The sequence below is a fragment of the Brassica rapa genome, chromosome A09 (assembly GCF_000309985.2).
Source record: "Brassica rapa cultivar Chiifu-401-42 chromosome A09, CAAS_Brap_v3.01, whole genome shotgun sequence".
Taxonomy (NCBI): domain Eukaryota; kingdom Viridiplantae; phylum Streptophyta; class Magnoliopsida; order Brassicales; family Brassicaceae; genus Brassica; species Brassica rapa.
The window spans coordinates 3602528-3624788 of record NC_024803.2 but is presented as its reverse complement, the minus strand read 5'-3'; the positions used below and the strand labels follow the sequence as shown (position 1 = coordinate 3624788).

Here is a 22261-nt window from a genome sequence, read left to right as displayed (position 1 = left end):
TACAAACAGTGACGAGTCATTCTTTGAACAGCAGCGAAATGTGGGGGGTCTATTTATAGGTTTTGACCACGCTGACTTTTTTTTGACGGAAGTTTCATGCCTTCCCTAACGTCGTGAACTCCTCTCCACGGCAGGATTACTGTTTTCGTAACGGACGTAATTGCTTACGGTTCAAGCAATTATATATGACCCATTGGGCCTACGGGCTTGGGCCCTTCGTTTTTCAAAGAAGAGATTATTATTCATTTATTTAAATGCCGGAATTTAGATGTATAAACCATTAAACCCATAAAATAATTTAAGATAAGTTTTTGGTATTAAAAAAAAAAGATTTTCTTATTTGGAAGTTGAAAAAAAAATATATTAGCTTTTAAAGTTTTTACGCGCCATAAAATGTTTTATTAGACTTTTGCTCAGGACCGATCTACACTATTATTTGCGAAGTAAATTTTTGGAATCGAGCTCTCACATTAAAAGTTACAATGGTTAATATCGTTTATGCCTTTAATAAATAAAATGTATAAATAAATTAAAAAATAAAAACAAAATTTTAATTGATTTGATTAGATAATTGGTTAAGATTAATAATAGTAAGAATTATCCAAAATCTGAAAATATAATTTTAAAAAGAGATAATTTCTGTATATATTGTATTGTTATCTGAAAAAATCTTTTAGTAAAAAGTTAAAAACATAAATTATATAACTAAATATTATTCAAATAAAATTCTTAATTATATAATTAAAAATAGAATATTGAATTATCCAAAATCTAAAAATCTAAAAATATAATTAAAAAAAAGATAATTTCTCTATATATATTATATTTTTATCTGAAAAAATATTTTAGTAAAACATTAAAAACATAAATTATATAATTAAATATTAATCAAATAAAAATTTCAGTTATATAATTAAAAATATAATATTGAGCTATTTTAAGATTTATTTTAGTAATGAATATAGTGTAAAAAGAATTTTTCAAAAACTTATGAAAATGTTTAAGCCCGCATCGCAGGCCAATCACCTAGTAGGTTTTAAAGAAGCAAATAGACATGAAAAAAGTATTATTAACGAATCAAACATTATTAACGTATGAATTATGATAACAAAATGAAATTTATAACCAATCCAATATGAGAGATGACTTCTTTATCATGAAGAACCAAAAAGAAAAAAGAAACAGAACAACAAAGTTTGTGAACATTACCTTTCACAAGCTCTTGTCAATAAACTCCCAAATCCTCTGTTCCATATAAACACGGTCCTTCACCTTCCTCGGCATATGCCTCTCATCCGGAAATATCAACAACTCATACCTCTTCCCCGCTTCAACAAGCGCGTTCACAAGCCTACCCGTGTGCCTAAAATGCACATTCTCATCCATCATCCCATGCACCAACATCAGCTTCTGCTCATCCCTCAAGTTCCCCACATGCTCCATCACCGCGCTCTTCACGTACCTTTCATCATCAGGAAGGTCCATGTACTTCTCCGTGTAGAACGTGTCGTACCCATCCCAAGAAGTAACAGGAGCGCCCGAGACAGCGCATCTAAAAATCTCAGGGTACTTAGCCAAGAGCGTAGCCGAGAGGTACCCGCCGTAACTCCAACCGTAAACACCAATGTGATCCGGTTTAGCTAAACCGTGATGGATAAGCCACTTGGCTCCGGTTACTTGATCCTCCGCGTCAACGTCTCCGCAGCTGTGTTTGATCCACGACTCGAACTTAAGACCGCGCCGCGCGGTTCCTCTGTTGTCAAGCTTAAAAACCAAGACGCCTCTGCTTCTCAAGTACTGCGTCCTCATGTCGACCGTGTTGATCCAAGAATCTTGAACCAGCTGGACACTAGGACCTCCGTAGACGTTGATCATCGTCTTATAAGGAGGAGGACCGAACTTGGCACTGTCTGGTTTGTAAACAGCTCCATACAGAGTTGTCTTCCCATCGTTAGCTTGTATCTGAACAAACTCCGGAGCCTCGAGTTGAAGGCGTTTCACTAACGGTAACGGAGATGTCTGCTCGTATAGTATCTTAAGCACAGTCCCATCGCTCAATGAGCAAAGAGTGACACGTGGAGGCGAATCAACCGAGTCATGAACGTCGACAAAGTTCTTCATCTGGTGATCGAGCACAACGATGTGTTTCCCTTTACCATGAGTAAGCCTCAGAGACCGAGACGCATCCTTAGCTTCCAGCTTTGTGCAGTAAAGATGAGTCTCAAGCGGTCCATCGAGAGTTGCAGTGAAATAAACCAAAGACATTGACTCATTTACCCCTGCGATTTGCTCAACCATCCATTCACCGCTAGTAACGCCCCCAAGGCAAGTCCCATCAGAGTTATAAAGATACAAATGTCTAAAACCAGTCCTCTCGCTAGCCCAAATGAATCCTCCTGACTCCAGAGGGGTAAAACAGTCATGTAATGTCACCCAAGTATCCGACTCTTCTGTTAAAAGTATCTTTCCTCGACCTGTCTTTACATCAAAGGTCATGATTTTGAGTTTTCTCTGCGACCTGTTCAGAACCTGAGCCGTGAGGACGTTCCCTGGCATCCAGCTGACTCTACCGAGATACTCGTTTTCATTATTGGCTCTCCCTCCGCAGACTAGATCCATCCAGGTTGTCTTCCCGCCGCCGGATGAAGAAACTACGCCGAGACGGACCGTGGAGTTGAGAGCTCCTGCGAAAGGATAAGCGTGGTCTTCTTGCGCATCTGCGCCAACCGAGCTTTTCCCCTGATGCATTATTCTGAACAACGGTATCTGTGAGGAGTCGACTTCTGTGTAGGCGATGAACTTGCTGTCTAATGACCACCAGTAGCCGTTCCTCCGGTCCATCTCTTCCTGAGCTATGTACTCAGCTAGACCATGCGTCTGCAGCAACAAAAACAAATCACAATTATTTTGAATACCAAGAGGTTCAGGGCCTAATCCTCCAGACAGACGCGGAACCACATTAGGCCATGATTAACCCGGGCTCTTATGTGGGTTCTTAGCTTCGGCTAAAACCCGTTTCTTAGCTTTTAACTAAGAAAACCTAAGAACTGTCTCTTAAATAAGAGATATAAGAGTCGGCTCTTAACCAAAAAGTGTAAAAATAAATGTCAAATCATGAGTTAAAACCCGATATTAAGAGCCCAGGTTAATCATGCTCTTATGTAATATTAGTTTCGTCCCAGCGGTCCAAGTACATGTTCTACGGACAAGTGAAACTAAATGAGACCAGAAGAACATTTGGTTTTAGCTTACCAGAGTACTTCCATTGGCACCGTTTGTTAGCTGTTGAGTCTGGTTCTTCAACAGATTGAGGACATGCAACTCGGAATCTTTTACGTATGCAAGGAGTAAGCCATTGGGAGATAGACGAGGATCAATGATTGGGGAAGTGGGTGAGCTTGGAACTATGAGCTCTGGATTTGGTGATGAACAAAGATCCTTCATATACACCTAAGCATGGTCACAACAAGTGAAGTTACATTATCTCAAAGATCCTACCCTAAAAAAATGTCACAAATAAAAGCAAGAACCGATGACACCAACCCCAGCAGGTAAAGGCACGACAATGAATTTCATCTTCAAGTTAGTCTTGACCCACTCATACCGAGTCACTCCTAAGCCACGCTCCCGCAGCCTCTCCCTTCTCAGCTTCTCTTCAGGCGAAATGTTGCTCTCATCAACTCCACCATCAGGAGGACTAAACACAAGACTAGATTCTCCTTTGTTCACATCGAACGCGTAGACTCTCCTATTCAGATTCTCCTCGGGGCTAAACAAGTAAGTGATCAGAGAGTCATCAGGGCTGAAGCTGACTGCCGTTGGAGCTACGTAGCCAGGTAAAGGCGCCTGAACAATATCTTCTACCTTGAAAATAACGTCCTCCATAAAAATAACTCTCACAACAAGCTGCAAAAACAAACCATCACAACAAGCTTTCTTGATCTCAAAAATGATTTTATATTGACTTTGACCTCAATGCCAACAATCTATCAATGATTCAAAAGGATACATCTACAATTTACATAAATCTCTTAGAGAATAAATATATAACTGATGTATAAAAAAAAAGGGTCAACAGATCGAAACCATACGGAATGAGATTAGAGTTGAAGTTGGTGAGAAGAGAGAGTGGATGAGGAACGGATAAAATACCGAACCGGAGATAGGAACTGATACTGCTATCTGGGAGATTGAAAGAGAGAGACAGGTTCCTCTCTTCCGTGTAATGACCTGAATTCAACACGCTTCCTCTGTTTTTTGTCAATTTGTATAGTTTTACTTTTAGGTGTTTTTCAATTATTAACTTCACAAATATTAATTATCACCGCTCTTTGTTGATTAGTGTATTTTTACGGTTTAACCATAATCTTAGAATCATATTTGGACCCTAGATTACAGGGCCACCAGGCCCATCACATACCTTCGTGGCTTCATAAACTCCCCCACCCCCACTATTGGTTAGATTTCTTATTGTTTGAGCATAATTAGTGAAAGTTCGGGTTTCTTATATTTCGTTAAGAACTCTCGTTAATCATGTTCTTAAAACTTCTTATATTTCGCTAAGAACTCCCATCACATACCTTTGTGGCTTCATACCGACTCTAACAAAATTGCACTTTACCTCCTTAAACTTGAGATTATATGTTGTATGTACATCACTAAAACGAATAATAATAAAGTATTTTAAAATTATTCCTCTGTGTGAAAATGGAAGTTCATTTGTTCCACATAGAAGTATTTAAGCTAGCAAGGTATGCAAATATATACACAAGACAATATACATCATTATCGAGATTGGTTTGTTACAGCCAATTTCAAATCCTAGCTTATACTCCTCTTTACAATTTTGTTACAAAACTTTCCAAAGATTAAGAAGAAGTCTAGAAGCTGAGTCTTTTGATCGTTCTTTATCTGCAATCTGCATGGAATTCACTTAGAAATCTATAGGTTTTGCAACTCCAATTCTTCGTCTTCACAAGATGAAACGAAACTTGGAAACGTCCCTTTTATGTCCCTACAATTACCAAGATTACTATCATCAACTCGACTGGTTCAATGCACAACCATACCGGTCGGTTCGGCTTAAGCTCGGGTTTGACTCATAGTCATATTACAGTATTTATTATTTTACTTCGAGTTTGTGTACATATGATTAATGGGTAAGAAATTTTGTTTAATAAACTAGCTTATTACGTATAAGAAAATTATTGCAAGTAATACAAACTCACTTTAGATAAGGCAAAGTCATGTTCTTGATGAGCGACGGATTCATGGACACAAACTCTTTCCATTCATCTAGATCAATTTTCCCGTCCTTCTTGCGATCAGCTTCCATAAACGCCTACAAATATAACAACATCATCTCCTTAGAAATTCTTCATTACTAAGATTATTTTTTTCAATAACAAGTTGATATATAGTGACAGATAAAAAGAATTAACAATTAGGCCACGGTGTGAAGTCTATGACTACCTTATCCACCATTACTTCGATCAAATCTTCGGAAAGAACAAGTTCAGATTCGTGAAGAAGCGCGATTACCATCTCTTTCAACTATATATATATATATATATATAAGAACAACACGCAATGTTTTTGGGGATAGAAATGTAAGTTGAAATCTTGCGGGTTCAAGGAAAGTAACTGTAAATGGACTCACTTCTTCTCGTTCGATGAATCCAGTTTGCCTTAAGTCATACAAGTTGAAAGCAACTGAAAATTCATGACAACGTTCTTTGTCAGTTAACTTGATAAGAAAAGAAGAATAATAAGTACTAGACATAGAATGGATGCAAAGCAAGTAGTTGAAAGTGACATTTGATCTTTTCATGGACAGGTGCATTTGGATGGAAGACACCTAAAGACCTGACAAATTCACCAAACTCGATCACTCCATTTCGCTTCACATCAAATACATCAAATATCTGCGGATAAAATAGTATGTATAAACAAAATTTTATGTAATGAAAAAAAAAATCTTTCTGTAATGTAACTAGTTGTAGTTAATGAACGTTAATTACCCGATCAGCGAAAAGGTTCTTCTGGTTCCTATTTCTGAATAAAGCCAGCTGGAACTCTTCCTACAGCATCACACTATAAACTCTTAAGCCATATATACATAAAAGATCTCAAAAAGCAACAAGAAATAATGAAAGAAGCAACCTTATGAATAAGACCGTCGTCGATAATTGAGCTGCTTAGCTTCTTGAACAGTTCATACAAAGCCTCCACTTCTGCTACGGTAACTATTGTCCCTCACAATATCAGTAGAATAAAGTTTTGTCCAAAGTCTAGAACATGTTCTCGTAACATTTAAGAGTATGAAAGTAATAAGATCAAAAGTAAAATCTGACATGGCGTAACGGATGCAAGAAGGTCAGGATCCTCATATCCCGGTGGTCGTATTGCATTCTTCTTCTTTGACAGAGAGCAACCCATGCGAACACACCTTTGTTTAGTGGTTATTACTTTTTGCTTTCACTCTACAACCAGAAACATAAAGACCTTGGTTTAGAAATGTTTTGTTTGTTCCTAGTAATTAATATGGTGAACTAAGTATATCCATCGGCCGTCCAAGAACAAACCAATTATAAGTTATAACCGAGTGTGTAATTAATAATCACCAATAGAAGTCGACGGCTATATGAACGATTATGTTATTGGTCTATAAATAAAACTATTACATCAGATGCAGTTGGCCAAGTTACACGTTAAATTAGAGATACTTGTAGCTTTCTCGACAGCTATATTAAGCTCTCTCCAGACATCAATTCACGTTTAATATGCTAATTGAATAGTCAAAACTAGAACAAAACGACATTTTCGTATTTAATAATTTAGTAATTATTCCAATAAACACAAAAATAAAAACTACTATATAAATCATTTAGCCACGACAATGACGAATGAACAGGCGGATAGATAAGAGATAATTTTTCTCTCCTAGTTATCTTAGTCGTAATCACAGAGATAACTTATCAGAGTCTCCTATGTATGATATATGCACATATATATAAGACAAAAATAGTCGACAAAAATAAATATATATATAAGAGAAAAATAAAACATGGTATACGATAAACTATTATTTGCTTTCAAAAAAATAAAAATAAAATAAAACATTGAAAACAAATTTTAATCGATGTTGGTCCTCATATATATATATATATATGCATGAATCAGTCAATGGGTTATATAGTAGATAGGTCCAAGAATTGCTAAAATAAATAAAAAATAGTTTAATAAATGAAAGATTTTAAGAAACAAGCTGGATGTATTTTGATGTGTGTGGGTATTTTGGAAAATAACATATAGAAAGTTCAAAAGCAATAGTACAAAGTAATGTTTAGTCAAAATCACGAGTGACCGAGACAACAACTTGTTGCTTCGTTCAATAATTGTAGGCAGATGAATTACATGTGTCTTGTTAAAGAACTTAAAACGAATGGGGTCTACACTCATGTCCAGAGTATCACTCTGACTCGAGATACAATGTCAGGTGCGAAATATTGAGGACTTCATACATAATGATAAATTAGATTTTAATCCGCACATGTGTGCGGATATTTTTTCATTTTATAAATGAATTTAATATTATTATAATTTTTAAAATATATAATTTTTATTTTAATATTATATATTGTGTAATTCTACAACATTATTATTTATATTTATTATTCGGCGTTATTAATACTAGGTAAGGAACCCGTGCGATGTCGCACGGAACTCATTTTATAAAAATAGATAATCACATATTACAAAAGAAAACTTTATAACTGTATCTAAAACTATTCAACCTATTTTGGTCCTTAGATATATTCAATCATGTTTCGAGTCTTTAAAATATTTAAATATTTATTTCCAAGTTGTTTTATATAAAATATTATACAATCAATATATATTAATTTCCATTTGTATCGTTTCCAAAAGGCTAAACAGTAAATATTATTGTTTAAACATAACTCCATCATCTTTCAATTTTTATAATCTTATAACATGTTAATATATGAAAATCTATTTAATATTTTTAAAAGATCTCTTTATGAATGAGTAAAAAACACATTTCAATTTATTTCATCAAAAAGCAGAGATACACCCATAGAAACAGATTAATTTTATCTGAAATAAAATTTAAACTTCAAAATATTAAATTTTTGAAAGGATACGCTTTTACAACATTTTTAGTATTCTTAAAGGTTGCATATTTTTTACAGAAAAAACCTTTGAATAAACAAATGCATCTTTTGCATGTAAAATAAAATAAAATTTGATTAAATAGAGATAGATTTGATAATTATGAAAATAGATTCTCATAAACTATTCAATTGTTAAATGAAAAATACACTACAACTAAAAGAATATGACCAATTCGTAAAGGCACACACATTAAAAATACATTCAAAATTTTATGCATATTTTAAGTTATTACTGGGAACTCACTATTCGCCATTTTTTATAATTTATAATTTTATATAAAGTATCTCATTTTTTTCAAAGAAGTTTATGTGTAAGAAAAGAAAAAAAAAACATATCCATAACCTCTTCATATATTTAAAAATGTATAATATAAATATATGTAAGAAAATGACAAAAAAGATATCAATAAAATATTTTAAATAAATAAGACACATAAAAACATATCATTGTTTTTGATAATCTTTTGAGGAATAATGTCCTTTATTTAGTCTATTTTTGATTGTTGTGATTTGTCAATAGCCACAAATCCTTATAAAGAAGATTGAAAATTTGTTAACACCAAAAGTTGCAATGATTTGTTACCAAAAAAAACTACAATTACCAACAATTGCAATGATACATCACTAAAAAGTATAACCACTAACAGTTGCATGTTTCATTTAAGAAGTTGTAACTGTTTCACCAAACACTTGTAATGATTCACTTGAACGGTTGCAAAGATTTACTTAAAATTGCTAATAATCCTCTCCAATTTACATGTAGTAGTGATTCACTACATAAATAGCACATATAACAAGTTGATGCATAAAAAATGTTTTAACTATACAATTACTAAGATGGAAAATCACATGAAAAAAATATAGTTAGGTGAAAGACACGTTTGTAGACATGTAGCTCTTCCGATGAGAAGACGTGTTGTATGAAGATAATATTTATGCATATATAAAAACATAAAACATTTTTCCAAATTTACAAGAAATCACTCATAATAGCCTACACAATTTATAAGATAGTTAGACATATAATATATTTTTATGATGAAAATACATATTTTAAATCATTTCACACACTCTTAAAAATAAGAGAGAATCTGGAGATAAATTATATTGACTGCATTAAGAACTTCCTATAACTATCTATTAATTCATGTGATTATCTTAAAAAGAGTATTCTCTACATAGATTCACCCTTGATTAAAAACTATTGCATTTTAAGAGGTAAATACACATGATCATAAAAATATACATTTTAAATATTTAAACATTTCTTATTAACAAATGAAATTGTTAGAATAAAAAAAACACATTCTTAGACATTTAATTTTAAAAAAAATTTAACATAGTTATTAAAATTAAAAGACATGTTGTTAAGAAGAAAGGATGCATTCTTATATATGTTGATGATTTCTTTTAAATCAATGCAACTTTTAAGATGCAAAAACACAATTTAAAGATGAAAAGACACAATCTATAACATTTGTTTGAATTTAAAGATGACCCTTCCCACAATTCTTTGTTTGACAACATTTAATTAAAATATGACCGTTCCTCCCTGAATTTTTCGGTCACTGCATTTTAGTCTCTCTTTTTTTTGTTTCTTCACTTTTGTATCTCTTGGTCCTCACAACAAATCAGTGAAAAGTCTTTGAAAAGTGGGACATTTGCTAAAACCAACCCAAATATTCAAGTCAAATGTAAAAGTGTACCCCACTTTCAGTCAAATGCAAAACCAACCTAAAGGAGTAGTGAAAGTACTATTTCACCCTTATGACCAAACAAAAAACATAAATGTATTTTACGTTTCTATCCTTTGGAAGTCTACACGTAATAAAAGAAGTCTACATATATATAGACTTCCTACGAAGTCTACTTTATAGACTTGTTTTGTAGTCTACACTCTAATTTGGTCTACTAATTTAATTTTGAAAATGTATAAAAATAATTATTGTGATATTTTTAATTAATCATCAATATAATGGATAATATGAAGTAAATAAATTAAAATTTCATATAATCGAACAATTTTGAAGAATATATACTAATTTGGTTATCATGTGCTAGACTATGTTCATAGTTTAGAAACAAAAGGTTCTAACATGTTATGTCTTTTAGTAGTTGATTTCATAGGGTTAGATTTTAGATTTTGTTTTTTTTTTGTTTTATTAACTTAAATCTGCATATTAATGTTTAGTAGTTTATATTTTGTATAAATGAGACTTTTTGATTATCAAGCAAAACATTTAGGGTTTGATATTTGTGGTTTAGGGTTTCGTAGACCTACAATAAAGTCTATTTATCTGAAGACGTCTTTTTCAGTCTATATTTTTCAATTTGTTTTACAAAAAATCATTATATTTAAACTAAGTTAAGTTCCTTAAGAATAAAAAAGTGAAATCATATACTATAACTATTAAAAAATAAAGAAATAAATTTAATAAATCATATATTAAAATTATTAAAATAATAAAGAATAAACAACAATAATTAAATTATTATAGTAGACTTCCAAAAAGGTCTACTATGTTATAGTAAGATCTACTCCAAAATTTTAATTTTAGTAGACTTCAAACGAAGTCTACAGTATCGTAAATTTTAACCTAGTTACATTTTTGTCTCCCTATATAAACAAAATTTATTCAATCTCTCTCTAAAGTGGCTGCACAAGTTCTTAAAACTCTCTCCCTTCTCTCTAAAACTTTCTCTCTTCTCTCTAAAATTCTCTCAATTGTTTCTAAATCTCTCTCATTATCTTCTTTCTCTCTAAAATTTTCTCAAGTCTTTCTCACAATATTTTCTTGTCATTTTAGATATTATGATTCATGGTTTTCATCTTCTCCTTTAAAAAATGTAAGTTTTAGATCTATAGATTTTAAATGTGTATTTTATGTTTATTTCTCACAATATTATCTTTTTTTGGTAGGTATTATCACTCATGGATTTCATCATCTCCTCTAAAAATGTAAGTTTTAGATTAATAGATTTTAAATATGTATTTACATGTTTATATTCAAATAAATTTATAGATCAAGCTCTCTACATTAATTTGCTACTAGTTTACCTTATAAATTATATTATGTAAAGTATTTTCAGATTTAAAATTATTTTCACATTTCAAAATATATAGATTTTTTCAGATCTGAAAATTATCAGACAGTGTAGACTTCTAAAGAAGTTTACTAAAGCTTGCAGACTTCATATGAAGTTTACTAAACCATAAAGTTTAAGCAGACTTCATTGGAAGTCTACAAAAATATGACTTTAATTTTTTTTCTATGTTTTTTAATAATTTTATCTTATTTTGCAGGTATTTTCTTCCATAGTTGTTCTCTTCTCCTCCTAGAAATGTAAGGTTTACATCTATAGATTTAAAATATGTGTTCTAGTATTTATATTCAAATAAAGTTACATATTAAAATTCATATTAATATATCTTTAATTTATAACTATTTTGTCTATTAAATCATATTTTTAAAAGTTTTTTAGATTTAAACTTATTTCATATTTTTAATGTATTATTTTTCAGATCTATTTTTTTGATAGAGTAGACTTCATTTGACTTCAAATGAAGTCTCTAGCCTTGAATTTTAAGCAAATTTCATTAGAAGTTTACTCAAATATGATTTTAATTTTTATCTTATTTTTTAAAATTTTATTTTATTTTGCAGGTATTCTCTTCCAATATTTTCAAATCATCTTCCCAAAAATGTAAGCTTTCCATATATTCATTATAAGATATTTTGTGTTTATAATGAACTAAATTTATAGATTCATACATTATCTTTTTGCTTTGTTACAAGGATGACAAAAAACCATTTTTGAAATATTTTCCAGAACAAAGTATTTTCAAATTTTCTAAATGCACACTTTTAAATATGAAAATTTTCCATTAGTGTAGACTTCAACTAAAGTCTACTAAACAATAACTTTACGTAGACTTAATAAAAAGTCTACTAAAATATGATTTTATTTTTTATCTTATGTTTTTCTCATAACTCTATCTTATTTGGCAGGTACTTTTTCCAAGACTTTATTTGAAGCATCAAGATTATGAAAAATCAAACATACTCAAGAATAATTTTTAATATATTGCTCTGTAATAACTTTCATAATAAAATATTAATTTTTAAATAATTTTTTAATGCATAATCTATAAACATTGTATTCATTTTTAGTTGTTTTCACTTGTATGATATTATTAATTTTTTGTTAGATATCAATTTTTTCACAAGATCTAACCAACCAAACAAGTAAAACCACCATAAGCTAAAATAATAACTAACACACATGTGAGAAGAAGAAAATCTATACAAAATTTTCCCAAAAATTTTCAAGAATAATACTAATCAAAACAATTTGCAATAAGTATCAAGTGTATAATTATAACACATTAAATTGTGAAATTCATCCAAGACCATTAAAATTTTACTAACATACACTGTAAAATAATTAAATCATGAAAAAATATGATGAATAATACACAAATACACTTTTAATAGAATTTACGACGTAGACTTCAACTGCAGTCTACATTTGTAGATTTACAAAAACGTCTACACTTATTATTTAACATATAGTCAATCCAAATTTTTTTAGTGTATTGGCGCAGGCTTGATACACAAAGGCGTACAAAGTGTGTCTTAGATAACTCGATCAAGTTCCGTACTTGTCGATTATTCGTGACAGGCATAAGAGGAGTATATTCCTATTCGGAGTCATTTGTTTTAAATGATGTTTGGTAAGGAATAGGTTAGCACCATCTTCTCAATTTTGTTGTCCAGATCATAATCTTCTTGTGTCATTTCAAGAAGTTTACCATGTGTACAGCCATCATGCACAAGGAACATTCTTCAACCTTTCCGATTCTTCATCTTTTTCGAATATTTTGTCACCCAAAATGTCTTTGGCCCATACTTCACACTCGCTCTAAGTTTCCAACCACATCCTTGAACACGACACTTAGCCACATACAGAGTTTTTGTTGTCTTATATGCTGAAAATGTAAAATTATATTCCACAGTCACCGACTTCAGCTTTGAAACAAGCTCAGCCTTACTAGCAAAACTATAAACGAAGACTTAGAAATACGTCTACAATTATTAGCTAACAACATTGTCAAATCAAATGAATTATACCTTCATAATTATAAAAAAAAAATTATTTTCAAAATCACTCAAACCCATTAGGATTAACTAACACACACTGTCAAACAAAAAAACTAGAAAAAATTTAATGAATAATACACAAATTCACATTTTTATAGATTTTTCTATGAAGACTTAATATTTAGTCTCTGAAGATGTTGACGTTCTTTTCAGTTTACAGACGTAGACTGTCAAATAGGTCTACTCTTTGGGTTGGTTTTTGCAATTGACCATTTTACGGGTTGCTTTCTATAGTTGAATAAAAGTTGTAATTTTGTACATGTAGACTTTCATTTCAGTCTACAATTTAAAAAGGTTACTTTTTGCAATTGACCAGAATTCATCCAAGATTTGACTTTCAGAACTAGACTTCATATGCAGTCTACATGTTTGAATTTTTTTGAAAGAGGTTAGTTTTGCAATTGACCAAGTTTGACTTCAAATCAGTAGATTAAAATGAACGTCTACGGGTGTGTAGACTTCTTGTGAAGTCTACTCTCAAATCCGACGGGTTGGTTTTGCATTTGACCAAAATAAAAAAGTAGACTTTATACGCAGTCTACATTTTTTTTTTTAAGATAAGAAGACTGCATATGAAGTCTACAATTTAATAAATTTTTGATTGCTTTTTAAACTTTTTGGTCAAACACAAAACTAACCTATTCCACGAAGTCAAAGTTTTGGTCAAATGCAAAACTGACCTTTTATAGACTTTGTTGGCAGTCTACATTTTGTAGACTTCCGTTGAAGTCTATTTTGAAAAGTCAAAAGTTCGGTCAAATGAAAAACTAACCTCTTTTAGGTAGACGTCTTAGTAAGTCTACCGAAAGTTTTATTTTTGTTGTCAAAGGTAAAGACGGAGACTACTGGAGAAGTCTGCGTTAGAAAAAAAATTTGTCTGCTCAATTGCAAAACTAACCCGTGCGTTGACAAATAGACTGCATCGTAAGTCTCCACGGAGGCGTAGACATACAAAACAGTCTACCGTCGCGACACAGATCTGAAAAGAACGAAAACCATGTAAATAGTTACATTTTTCATGTGTAAAGCTTGTTTCCAACCTTTTCAACCGTCCAAACTCCAAATATGAGCAAAAAGAAGCATCTTTAACGATTCACTAATGAAGAAACTCGAAAATATGAAGTTTGTGATTATGAAAATGATAGTTATGAGAGTTTTTTAGATGGAAATGTAGAGGAGATGAGAGAAAATGAAGTTTTTTGGGTTATAATGAGAAAAAAAGTGGTTGAAAATTGAATTCTAGAGCTTTAGAGCTCAAAAATGGTGGTTCATGGTGGTTGGAAAAATTGATGATGATGGCATTTTTGTAAATAAGAAGAAATGGTTAGGGTGTATTTGATTTTTTGTTAATTTCGAAATTAATAAAAAAATAAATAAAAATGGCAATTTTGTGAATAATTCAAAAACATAAGGATAGTATGGAAATTTTATTGATGAATAGTATGGACAAAAAAAAAGGGTTGGTTTTGGATTTGACTTGAAAATATGGGTTGGTTTTGAAAAACACCCTTGAAAAGTCTTGTGATTGAAATTTTCTTTGCATTCATTTCTCACTCCCTTTCATTTTTATTCTAAATTCCTTCTTACAAATAGTTCCATAATCATAGCATCATTAAATTCATTAATTTGGTGATAATATTCACGTCCATTCCGTAAAGTGCTTCAGTCTTCCCATTGTAACCGATCACGGCGGCATTATCAGTCATGGTTGTTTCTTATATGTCCATCATGATCTCATTAAAAAAAACATGTGTTTCATATGGGTTCGGGGCGTTATATGTCTCTCCATGTGAAAGAGTTTTGTTCTGGTATTGACATTTGTTTTCTCAATTACTCAATTGTCAATTGCTAGCGTTTGTCCGTTGCTTTTTACAACGCACAGTGATTTTTTTCTTCTGGCAAAATTAACTGAAAAAGCACAGCTTTTAGTTTTAAAACCATGTTTTAAAGCCACCATGGTCGATTGATGTTAATAAAATTATAATCGTTTGCCGAAAAAACATCGTTACCAGATAACTCTCTTCTTCACTTTTTTTATACTGTGAAGAAATTACAATAAAACTCATTGACATGGACTATTTATAGATTCTTAAAGTTATATATATTAATAGTCATGACTTTTCATATTATCTGTAGTTATTTTAAAATAGCATCTTTACATATATTTTGAAAAGATACACCTTTACAAAAAACACTCTAATTACAGAAAGACACTTATAACATATATTAACAACTTTTTTTGAAAACTAATATTTTTTACAATGGAAAACATGACTCTTTTAATTAATTGATATTCAAATATATTTAAATATGTATATGAATAGTCATGATTTTTTAAATTCTATGTAATTATATTAAAATAGTACATTTACAATATATTTTGAAAAGACGCAACATTACATAACACTCTACTTATAGAAAGACACTTATTACATATATTGAAAAAAATTACAAAACTAATATGTCTTTTACAGTGAAAAGACATGACTCTTTACGCTAATGAATATGAAATAATGGAAACACATCTTAGATGATCTTGATTTTCTTTAACTCTCCTTGATCTAGGTTTTCTCCCTATTTGAAACCGACAAACACAATAACTAAAGTACTGCACGTTGTGTTGATGTTGTAATGTAACCGTTGGACGCCGTTTCAGAATACTATTTCCTTCATCTTGGCAATTACCACTCCTCCCAGTTTTATTTTTGCGGAAACTTGTCTTCAAGTAATAAGAGACTGAAATATAAATACTTAGGCCATCTCCAACCCAACTCCAAAACACTATTTTAGTGTGATTTTGACACAAAAACCTTCTCCAACCCAACACTAAAAATCACACCATTTTAGTGCAACACTATAATTTTACACCAAATTTGGTGTGACACTATTCACCACACTAAAACACTATTCACCCCACTAAAACACTATTCACTTAATTTATTAATAAAATAGACAATTAAATAAATGAAAAATAAAACTATAAATACATATAATATTATAAAATAGCTTTTAGTGTGAAATTTGGTGTTATGGTTGGAGAAAAACTTTTTTTTAGTGCTAAAATTACACTAAAATAGTGTGGTTTTGACACTATAATAGTGTTATGGGTTGGAGATGCTCCACAATTTTGTATTGATCCTTGTTGCCAGATGGGCCCACCACAAACAAGCACTATCGTCCTCACAAAATCATCATTGTCATACCTTATATCAGCCATATCCTTAAGAGCAATACCTTGAATCCATGAGCAATACCTTGAATCCATATCCTTAAGAGCAATACCTTGAATCCATATCCTCAACTCCAATTTTAGTTTGTGCGCCAATCTCCTGTAGTCCCCAGGCCATGGAGGCTTTTCATATCGATTCATGTTTTAAAAACAGAGTAAATGATTCCATTAAAGAAACCGTTAAATTGCTTATTTGTACTGGCTAACAACTGAAATTAGTCATAGTTAAGAAATTAATATTTTTCAAAATCGATTGAAATTTGGGGGTCATTATATATCTCAATGGTTGACTGGTCATTAAAGCACAATAGAAAACGATGACTCGAAATTTTATAATTTTCAGATGTTTTCCAAAATTCAAAATCAGTGATTAGTAAAATGTTTCCCTTAGCAAAATACTCTTCAAATTGTTGGATGTATTTACTATTAATGGAACCAATAATTGTTTCATTCTGCAACAAAATAAAACTATAAAATATCAACTTTGACTGAAATTTTTGTATCGAAACTCGAACATGAAACATGTGTTTATGGAAAGACAAATCACAAATACACGATTTTGTAATTATGAGAAACAAACCTTTAAATTACTGTTCCCGACACTACTTAAAACTTGATATAACTTAGAAACTTTAAATTATTTGATATTTGACAATGATGACATAAACACACAAATTTTCTTATATCACTATTGCCAAATATCAAATTATTTAATATTTTGAAGTTATATTAAGTTGTAAGTATTACTAAAAATTATTAATTTAGGATGTATAAATTAATGTATTAAAATTTATAAATTAGCTTTAAAGGCTTATATCAATATAAAACAATGTATAAATGATAATAAATTTTTAAACCATTTAATGACTTTTAGTGATAAAACTCCTCAACTATTTTTAAATCGTAAAAAAAACCTCAACTAAGTTTTCAACATTATAAACCCTCAACTTATAAACCGTTAACGTATGTCACCCTCCGTCACGGTTTTTTAAACGGAGAATAACATATGTTAACGAAATTAAAGTTGAGAGTTTATTTTTTAGTTGAGGGTTTATTTTACGATTAATCTTTATTTGAGGGGTTTATTTACTAAAAACCCTAATATCTACAACTATTTAAATAGTAAATGAATTACAACTTGTGGGTATTGACTTAATTTATTTGTTATATACAAATATTTATTTTCACTCAATGCAAAATGAATGGTCTTTAAAGAACTCATTAAACACACACCAACCCCCCAATTCGATTGAAGCTCGATACTAGATCAAACCGAGCTAGACCGCATACTCTGCCTCCATTTTATTTTAAAATATTAAACCAGGCTGAATTTGATCCAATTCGCAATCTTCTTAAAATATATAAAACCAATTTAACTTTTATAGAGCCAAACTAAAACCGAAGCAAAATAGTTTTGTTACGGTTTTTCCTTTTTACATTTAATCAAATGTTAGTAAATCTTATACAACGAGGTTCCTTGAGAACTTGATCCCTATGAATAAAATGTGATTATGTGAAGTAAATATTATTCGACTTGTTTGAGCTATAACATGATTTTAACCTTATATAACGACGTTCCTTGTACTCTTTAACTTTGTTCCTTAAGATGTACTGTTTTTTTTGTTGCTATGAGGATTAGGTGGCGGGTCGGACGATCTTGGAGGACGTGGATGCGGGTCCTCATAGTCCATTTCAAGATCGACCCTTCCTTTATTCGTCACAACCTAATCAAATCAACATATATAGTTTTTACTATTACTAGAATCAACTCCAGCCTCCCCCAAATACTGTATATTTAATGTTAAATAAAAATGATTTAAAACGACCATATATCTAGTTCAAATAGTGTTAATAAAAACTCTATTATCTAAATTATCTTATATATCTTTTGGGTAAACTGTTAAATGATATCTTCTATTGGCAATCTGGTATAGCTATAAGTAATAAAAAAAATTCAAAAAAAAGAGAGAGAGGAAACGACTTAAAAATGGTACAAATGGGGCACTACTATAAAAAAAACAGCCTTCTAATGCCTTTTAGAATTAACTTTATTGATAGATTATATAGTTTTGGCTTTGATTTGTATTTGTAATTGATATATATATATATATCCTATAGTCTTGTGGTTTTTGATAAACCTCGTAGTGGCTGTCACCCAGATGTGAAGTCTCAACGAGCCCTAACAAATTATAAAGCATGTTAGCATGTGTATCATCAAAAGTATCTGAGATTGCATGTATATTTATTTACACAAAACTACCGTATAGATATAGTTTTGTAAGGAAAACCTTAATAGATAAGTGATATACATGAAATGTGAAATAATGCATTAGTTAGAACACTGCTATAGTTGATTTGTACCTGAAGAAAACATTGGGAGAAGGAGCAAGAACGATACTAGGATCACCAGCTTCATCGTTTAGTCAGATTCTATAACTTTTATTTCAGCGTTCAGATTATATAACGCCACTTGACTTTGAATACCATATATTATATATATGCAGATACTAGTCATAATTATGAAGGTAACGGATTCAACAATGAATACATTTATAGAATGAATCGATGACAAGTGGCCTATCATATGGTCAAAGTGATTATCACTAATTAACTAGCATTTAATACAAAATCTAATCCGTTATTTATTAAAAAAATATTTAGTATTTATCTTTTTCCTTTATTTTTACTTTTTATTAATACATTCTAAAAAGTTTTTTTATTAATATAGCTACGATCTTATTTAGTTTAAGAATACATAATATCATTATCTTCTTAAATTAGTTGAGAACACATATGTTCTAGCCGAAAACAAAGAATAAAGAATTTTTTTTTAACTTTTATAAATCATATCATAAACTGAATACAAATCTAAGCATAAGAAACATATTTATATAAAAACTAAATAACTTTAATATTATTAAAATCCTAAAGATAAATCCTATTATTAAGATAAATACCTAAATAAATAATAAACTAAATAATTATGATATTTCTTTCTGCATCAACTTGGGAGACAAATCTTTTTAAATTATTGTTTACAATAATAACTGAAAATGTGACTCAAATGTATGGTGCTAGAAACGATAGCTGAATTTTGTTAAGTGTGATTATTCTAATAGTACTTGGTATTTTTATGATTTGAACCATAACTCGAATATTTCTGCAAATTGCATTGTGTATTTTCATACAAATTCAGCCTGATATTGACAATCTCCATAGCCTGCAGAAATTAAGTATAAAAATTAAAAAATCATTAAAAATATATATAACTAGTTTACTAATTCTATCAAAATTTAGAAAACATACTGGGATCAATTGAAGTTATCTCTCCAGTCTTATCGAAATCGCAGTCGAACTCGTGTCTCCCCATTGTCTGGTAGAACAAGTTCATGGCGTACGCTGAATGGGCTTCCACTGTGTTGGGGAGAAAACAAGGCCCACCTTCTATAATGGGCTCACAGTCTAAGCCCAATCCACATACGTAATCTATGTTCCTCTGTAAAGCCTCCGTCTCTGCGCCGGACTTTGTAACGCACCACCGCTTCCCCGAAGATCCTCCGACCGGTGATCGCCGGTTATTCTCCGGTGGATCCGATGCTCTAACCTGCAAATTTCCAAAACCAAACTCGTAAACAAAATACAGTTTTTCGAAACACAGCGAAACGCGGCGGCGATTACCGTCGGCCGGAGGATTCCAATGTCGTAAACCGGTATTAAATCGGACCGGAAAAGACCGAAATTACGCTCGCTAACCGGTCCCGGTTTGAGATTTTCATTGAATAGCGCGAAAATGTACGTCTCGAAAGTCCGGTTAGGCATCAGCGGCGTTCCAGTACCGGAGTTTACACGGTCCATCACTTTCCTGTTAAACTCCGCCGCGGTGGCGACGTCTACGCCGATCTGATCTTTATCTCCCTTAGACGGCCATCCGATTTCTCCCACGACGATGGCGACGTCGGAGAAGCCAAGTCGTTCCATGGCGGAGTAGACGGAGTCAAGCTGAGCGTCGAACATGTTCGTGTAATGAAGCTTCGTGTCTTGATCGAACAAGCCTGGGTTAGTTCTAAACAGAGCGAAGTCGAGAGTCTCGGGTGAGTACCCGAAGAACGGGTAAGGATTCACGACGAAGGGTGAGGCAATAGTACGGAGGAAGCTGAGGAGAGGCTTTAGGACATGAGTGTCGTAGCCTTGTCGGAACCTAGCGGAAGACGGAGGTGTGGTGTGAGAGAGGATTCCTAGGGAGTGCGGCGTGGAGATTTGGATACGACGGTGGAGGGAGGCGGAGACGAGGGCGGTGTGGAGTGATTGCATCGCCGGGACAAGGTTTCTGATGAGGAGGTGGTTGGCGGTGGAGATGACTTCGTTTCCGACGAGGATGCGGATGATGTTGGTGGAGGGGAAGTGAGGTTGGATGTGGTCGGAGATCCATCGTTGGGCGAAGGAGAGATTTGTGAGGTGTGGGATTTGGTCGTTGGAGATGGTGACGGTGACGGCAACACCGGTGTGAGCGAAGGCTTGGAGAATTTGTGGATCGGCGTTGAAGAGGCGGATGCGGTTGATGACGGTGGAATGGAGGAGGAACTCCGCCACTTGACGCGGCGGAGGGAGGTTGTTCGCGAGTGTGCCGTAGTTTACACCAATGCTCGCGTCAGCTCCTGACCCTGACCAATAATGTTTGCTAATCGTTATTCAAATATGAACATAAGTATATATATTGTTCCCTCTCAAAAAAAAAAATCTCTCTAGAAAGCTATTTCTTTTTATACTTTTGGTTACTCTCGATTCGATAATTATTAAAAAGAAACAAGATGATTGACTGAAAAATACCTGTTGAAAGGATGATAAGAAATGCAACCATAGTAATTATATTAGCAGGATAAATGAACACGGAACAGGAGGAAGATAGTCGCATGTAATTCATGGTTAAGAGTTTTAAGTAATCAAAAATCAAGAATGGAGGAAGAGGGATAAAGATCCAAGAGTTTGGTATTTGTCAATATTCACTTATTCACCAAACTAAATATGCTTTGCTTTTTCTTTGGGAGATTGTCAGAAGAAGTAGAATCGAGTCAGTTTGGAACAAAAATATAAAAAACGTTTGGAAAATGTTAATTCAATATATTTTCTAATACCAATCTATTATGTACCAAAAATATTGTAATGGACAGAAAACCATTGGCATTTAGTTATTTACATGAAAACAGGCCTCAGTTACATTTCCCTATATATATTATTACTACAAAAAGACAAGTAATATATTACAATAGACACCACTAATTTTTTTGAAACTTACAATTTTTCATAAAATCATACATTGAAAAAGTAAAAAATATATCTTTTTGGAACAATTTTTTTTTTCAAAACATACATTTTTTAAGAACGAATGGAGTATAATATTAATAATTTTACGACCAAAAGAGAGAAATATGAGTTGCTCAATCTTTTTCTCGTTCCCCTACCTCTGAAGTAATTCCAAACCTTCAGCTCCGGCTACGTCCGACCACGTGAGACCTAGCTACAAACCACCGGGTCAAAAGTGGGCTAACGTGGTAAGCCCAATCTCAGCCCCATACAAAACTCATAACTTCACCACGTGTAAAAATCAGACTGGTTTTACCACACTACACCTGGTAGAGGAGTATGCAAGCTGAGTGTTCATATAACACTATTCTTTT

The 22261-nt window shown here is 32.0% G+C and overlaps 3 protein-coding genes across 5 annotated transcripts; all 3 read right to left on the bottom strand.

Annotated features, from left to right (window-relative positions):
* Positions 1-28: 28 nt before the first annotated feature.
* Positions 29-4282, bottom strand: LOC103865865 (dipeptidyl peptidase 8). Of its 2 annotated transcripts, XM_033278212.1 has the most exons (5): positions 4092-4282; positions 3544-3906; positions 3253-3450; positions 1210-2877; positions 29-214 (listed from the first exon to the last, which is right to left on the bottom strand). In XM_033278212.1, the coding sequence occupies exons 2-4, from the start codon at positions 3883-3885 to the stop codon at positions 1213-1215; spliced, it is 2205 nt and encodes a 734-aa protein (XP_033134103.1). In that variant the 5' UTR covers positions 3886-3906; positions 4092-4282; the 3' UTR covers positions 29-214; positions 1210-1212. The 2 variants fall into 2 exon arrangements, with proteins under 2 accessions (XP_033134103.1, XP_009141975.1); XM_009143727.3 differs by lacking the exon at positions 29-214 and having other exon boundaries at positions 1050-2877.
* A 216-nt stretch (positions 4283-4498) lies between these two features.
* Positions 4499-9916, bottom strand: LOC103865876 (calcineurin B-like protein 4). The gene is made up of 8 exons (XM_009143738.3): positions 6354-9916; positions 6163-6245; positions 6021-6080; positions 5816-5924; positions 5660-5712; positions 5473-5553; positions 5229-5341; positions 4499-5014 (listed from the first exon to the last, which is right to left on the bottom strand). The coding sequence occupies exons 1-8, from the start codon at positions 6436-6438 to the stop codon at positions 4942-4944; spliced, it is 657 nt and encodes a 218-aa protein (XP_009141986.1). The 5' UTR covers positions 6439-9916; the 3' UTR covers positions 4499-4941.
* An 8047-nt stretch (positions 9917-17963) lies between these two features.
* On the bottom strand, positions 17964-22018 carry LOC103837055 (glucan endo-1,3-beta-glucosidase). 2 transcript variants are annotated; one of them, XR_004451271.1, is made up of 5 exons: positions 21414-22018; positions 20265-21247; positions 19893-20190; positions 18948-19806; positions 17964-18765 (listed from the first exon to the last, which is right to left on the bottom strand). XR_004451271.1 is itself a non-coding variant. In XM_009113379.3 (4 exons), exons 1-4 carry the CDS (start codon positions 21505-21507, stop codon positions 19769-19771), a joined length of 1413 nt encoding a protein of 470 aa, XP_009111627.1. In that variant the 5' UTR covers positions 21508-22018; the 3' UTR covers positions 17964-19768. The 2 variants fall into 2 exon arrangements, 1 of the variants encoding a protein (XP_009111627.1); XM_009113379.3 differs by having other exon boundaries at positions 17964-19806.
* Between the last annotated feature and the right edge of the window lie 243 nt (positions 22019-22261).

What these genes read in the sequence shown, in the direction of transcription:
- LOC103865876 (XM_009143738.3), bottom strand. Translation starts at nt 6,438, where the DNA reads ATGGGTTGCTCTCTGTCAAAGAAGAAGAATGCAATACGACCACCGGGA. An exon ending in ACGACGGTCTTATTCATAAG is followed by an intron (nt 6,081 to 6,162) that starts GTTGCTTCTTTC and finishes GTGATGCTGTAG; the next exon opens with GAAGAGTTCCAGCTGGCTTT. An exon ending in ATGACTTTGCCTTATCTAAA is followed by an intron (nt 5,015 to 5,228) that starts GTGAGTTTGTAT and finishes TGGTAATTGTAG; the next exon opens with GGACATAAAAGGGACGTTTC.
- LOC103837055 (XM_009113379.3), bottom strand. Translation starts at nt 21,507, where the DNA reads ATGAATTACATGCGACTATCTTCCTCCTGTTCCGTGTTCATTTATCCT. An exon ending in TCTTATCATCCTTTCAACAG is followed by an intron (nt 21,248 to 21,413) that starts GTATTTTTCAGT and finishes ATTATTGGTCAG; the next exon opens with GGTCAGGAGCTGACGCGAGC. An exon ending in GATAACTTCAATTGATCCCA is followed by an intron (nt 19,807 to 19,892) that starts GTATGTTTTCTA and finishes TAATTTCTGCAG; the next exon opens with GCTATGGAGATTGTCAATAT.
- LOC103865865 (XM_033278212.1), bottom strand. Translation starts at nt 3,885, where the DNA reads ATGGAGGACGTTATTTTCAAGGTAGAAGATATTGTTCAGGCGCCTTTA. An exon ending in TCGTGCCTTTACCTGCTGGG is followed by an intron (nt 3,451 to 3,543) that starts GTTGGTGTCATC and finishes GACCATGCTTAG; the next exon opens with GTGTATATGAAGGATCTTTG. An exon ending in GTGCCAATGGAAGTACTCTG is followed by an intron (nt 2,878 to 3,252) that starts GTAAGCTAAAAC and finishes TTGTTGCTGCAG; the next exon opens with ACGCATGGTCTAGCTGAGTA.